Source organism: Gavialis gangeticus, unplaced genomic scaffold (genome assembly GCF_001723915.1).
Source record: "Gavialis gangeticus isolate Ggan-Ray unplaced genomic scaffold, GavGan_comp1, whole genome shotgun sequence".
NCBI lineage: Eukaryota > Metazoa > Chordata > Crocodylia > Gavialidae > Gavialis > Gavialis gangeticus.
In genome coordinates, this window is record NW_017728993.1 from 17,131,583 (window position 1) to 17,135,819 (window position 4,237).

Genomic DNA, 4,237 nt, shown 5'->3' on the forward strand with positions numbered 1-4,237 from the left:
GGGGGGGTTTGATTATGTCTCTTCCTATTTTGTCCCTGTATTTCACTTTTCTGGGAATAAAACTAAAGAACTTGTTACCCCCAGCCATCTTGGTTTGCTCCCCACCTCAGTCTACCTAGGTCACTTTGCAGTTTGGTTTTCTGCTAGTATACATGTTCAGTGTTGGTGTTATCAGGAAAATTGATCACTGATTTACTCTAGGTACAGAAATGAGGCCCATAGTCCAGGGTTCAAGGGGGCTTGCATTGTGAAATGTCTTTTTGATGCTCAATAAAATCTTTAGAAATTGGAGTGGTTTGACTTGCCTGCAAGGACCAGGGAACATCTCACCTTGCACAATGAGAAATATTGTTCCATTTTAGTAGGAGTTGATCCATGAGCCAGTCAGAAAAAATCTGATTTAAGTGACAGATTGTATAGTCGGGTACCTTTTGACCTGTCACAATTTTTTTCAAACTTTATTTCATCCTGATTTCCTTCTACCACCCTGCCCTACTTGATTTCTGATTTGACTTTAATGACTGCTTCCTAGAAAACAGATGTGGCTGGTTCATAAACTGTTTGCAAGCTGCTAGAAATGAGGTTTCAGCAGATAACAGGTATAATTCAGAAACAAAATGAAAGAAGTAGCAGCAGCTAAAGCTGTAAATCGAAAGAGAAAGACAGAAGATAGGCACTTCACTGGAATAGTGCCTTCAATTCTATCTCTTGATCTGACAATATTGCAGACATGTAGATCAACCGTAAATGTGTTTTCAGGAAGTAAAATGTTCTGATCCTTGAAAGCTATCAAACTTAAAATACACCAATCCAAATGCATTAAAATCATCACTACCAGACAACGCTCAATATGTAGAATACGCTGCTTTTTTGTTCAGTAAAAATAATTAGACGTTTGTTTTAAATATAAATGAAAAGCATCTGTAGTTTTACTAGCTAAGATAAGGTGTATGAATCCTTAGGGTATAAACTGATCAACGGCAGGAGACAGAGAGGGACTTCCCCATTATACTGCACAAGTAAATTCAGCATAGATTTGGAGGGAGTGTTTCTTTTTTTCTAGATTATTAAACGTTGCCAGGCAAAAGATTATCTGAATAGATGGTCTTATTGTCTGTCCTCTTTTGGTCATTTTTGGGTTACTGAGCTCTTTAGTATGTTAACACGGTTGTTTGCTCCATCTCCTATACATTGATATATTAAGTTATATTTTTGGAGGGATGCTACCTAGAAGGGTTTATTTCTTACTGTTTTGGCTAAAAGTTTTATCAAGCACTAAACTAGAAACATGCTTGATTTCCGTTAAAGCACTGGCAGTTAATAACAGGAGCTTTAGGCTGTTCTAGCCATCCAGAGATTGCTTTGAAGCTGAACAGCTGCCTGAGAGGTGTTGTGATTAAACAGGATTTCCTGCTGAATACAGACTGACTTGCTGTCTGTGAAACATGCTCTGAAAGGTCTCATGCTTTTCCTTGTTCCCCCTCGCAGACCTTGAAGGCCCAGAAAAGGCACAGGCTACATCTAAACGAGTGGTACCTGTTCCTGAAAAAAGTTCCGAACGTCTTGTGATGTCTGAAGCTTCAGGTAGGATTTGTAACGCAGGATTTCTCTGTATGGGATTACAGAAATTGTAGGGCTGATGGGGACCTCAAGAACCCATCCCCCTGCACTGAGGTAGAATGGGGTCATGCCTAGCTGATCACATTCTTGCATGGTGTTTGGGGACAATAATTAGGAATGAATAAGCTCTTGCTTCTAAAGAAAGAGCTTTAATAGTTAGTTGATGATGAAACTTTGTGCTGCTTTATTGAGTGGCCACCAGTTGGGTTTCGGTTCTGAATTAATGGCTGTGTTGAAGGGTGAGGCATGGAAAGAACGCAGGCAGCCAATGCAGGTTCTGAAATTTTGATTGTTTCATTGTCTTCATTATTTCAAAGTTTCCCCACAGCAGCCAAAAACGGTACTGGAAGCTTTGCAGCAGAGACTGGAGAAATACCGGTCTGCAGCAGCACAGGCAAAGGCTAGTGGGGATGATCGGAAAAGCAGGATGCATGAGAGGATAGCCAAGGTAAGTGCTGTGCTTCCCTGTGTGTGGCACCTCTACCTTGGTGGAATGTTTTACGGACCAAGGAGGTGGGCTCCTCTGAAATGCAGTGTACAGCTCGAGGAGGAGACCCTTTACCCAGACACTGGTAGAAATTCAAGCTTAGGGAGGAAAAACGTTCTGTACATTGCCCCTGGATAAATTTAGGACTGAGGTAACTGTTGACTGGATGCTGAGATTCTAGGGGAAATTAGGTCTTCGAACCCTTATGCCATCTTGTCTGGCTGTGTAATACAATATCCAGTCCACTTAACTTTTGACAACTTTGGTCTCTGTGCCACTGTGGAAGGCAATAATGCTGCTTTGAAGATGGCAGCATTAGTGCTTCTAAGTGGTGTCTGTGATGTAGTGTTAGACATGTGTTGAGCTAGTTACATGAGCATCTTCAAGTCACACCTCCATTACTGTGTGCCTTTATGAAGCAGCATAGACATCTAAGTGACCTATTGTGGGTACAAATATTTGTTGGTGCAAAATCAGAGGCTCACTGAAACAAGACTGGGCTGGAATAGGCAGCTTTAATTTTCAGTCCCTAGAGTTCTGAAGCTTTTTAACTGTTCGAGTGTATTTTATCATGTGTGTTGCTCAGTGGGCAGGAGCAGTCATTCTCCTTAAAGGCTTTTCTTTTATCTGCTTGCTGTCCACCCAGTGCAGAAGACCTTATGTTCTGCCACTGTGTTTGTTTTAGCTTGAGTGTAAAATGATTTGCTGATTTACAATAGCCAAAGCCAGTCTGCATCCTAACTAACATCTCTGATTACAGCAATACCAAGATGCTATAAGGGCCCATAAAGCAGGGAGAAAAGTGAATTTTGCTGAATTACCTGTTCCCCCTGGTAAGTGAGTACTTGAAATGTCCTAGCACTGACACCTCCCTACTAGTTAGGTGCTTGGGCACTCCTGTCAGTATTGCTTCACCAGTCCCTACTCTGTTGCAGGGAGGCCAGCCTGGCTGCATGACAGCACTGAAAATACACTGTGGGATTGCTCATCCCTGTGCTTGTTAACTTGCAAGCAGGGGCATACTGCTGGCAGTTAACCTTGCTTGTTAGGCAGTGCAAGCATTTGAATGGTGCTCCTGCCCAGCCTGACTCGGGAAGAACAAGGAGATCAGTTTACCAAAAAGCGAGAGCTTAAGGGCTCACCCGCTATCCCCCTGTGCCAGCCCTGCTTGGGAAAGGTTGAACACTGGAAATACTTGTTCTTCATTTTATTTGAATGGAATTTTGAAACCTGTGGAAACACTGTCAGATCTTTCCAGTTCCAGAGGAGCTACAAGTCTTTTAGAACTTTTTTGTCCCAGAGCATTTAACATGTATTAGAGGTGCACCAATATATCAGTCACAAATCGGATTGGCACCACTTAAAAGGAAAATGAACAATATCAGCTGTTGGCTATCAGCTTTTTTTGGCTGGTGTAGCCAACAGTGTCACCGATAAATGCACATATATGCATGCACATGGCCAGAAATGCAGCCCAGCAACTTGGAGATCAGTGCCCTGCTGGTATGTCTGTGGAGCACAAGGAGCGTGGGGGCAGATCAAGGCCCCCATGGTGAGGGAAAGAGTGGGGCAGGGGCAGGTGCTGCCCAGCCAGGCCAGTGAATGGGACTCTGGGGCTGGGAGTGGGATGGAGCCACAGGTAGCTTGTCTAGGGCAGGGATGGAGGGCTCCCCACCACTGTGTGCAACCCCTGGCATGCACACAGAGGGCATGGGGGATGTGCCCCCCCCCCCCCCCCAGACAGGGCAGAGGGGCTGTCTGCTATAGGTTTGGGGCCAGGTGCTGTGCCAGCCTCTTCCCAGCAGGTAGGCTAGGCTGGGGCTGGGAGTGGGGGAGGCTCTGCTGCACAGGGTGGGCAGTGGCCGCTGCACTGGGAGGGGTTGCTATGGGGGGAGGCGCTACGGGGAATTCTTGGGTTGCTATAGCCCTCGAGCTCCCCTTTGGTGCTGCCCATGCTGGGAGTATTCTGCTCTACTACCTTTCCCTTGGGAGCCCTGTGCTGGCCATGCATCCCCTGCCTGCCCCACAGCAGGGGGCTCACGAGGGAAAGGCAACAGAGCGGAGTACCCCGAGCAGGGGCGGTGCTAGGACGGGCTATAGCCACCCCCCACCCCCACCCCACCCCAGCAT

The 4,237-nt window shown here is 45.8% G+C and overlaps 1 protein-coding gene across 2 annotated transcripts in view; it reads left to right on the forward strand.

Moving 5' to 3' along the window:
- The window catches only part of CC2D1B (coiled-coil and C2 domain containing 1B), a 71,937-nt gene that overhangs the window by 34,809 nt on the left and 32,891 nt on the right, over positions 1–4,237 (forward strand). For both annotated transcript variants that reach the window (XM_019501304.1, XM_019501305.1), the window contains 3 exons: positions 1,489–1,584; positions 1,938–2,068; positions 2,868–2,940. In XM_019501304.1, coding sequence (XP_019356849.1) covers positions 1,489–1,584; positions 1,938–2,068; positions 2,868–2,940 — 300 coding nt within the window. The remainder of the gene's footprint in view (positions 1–1,488; positions 1,585–1,937; positions 2,069–2,867; positions 2,941–4,237) is intronic.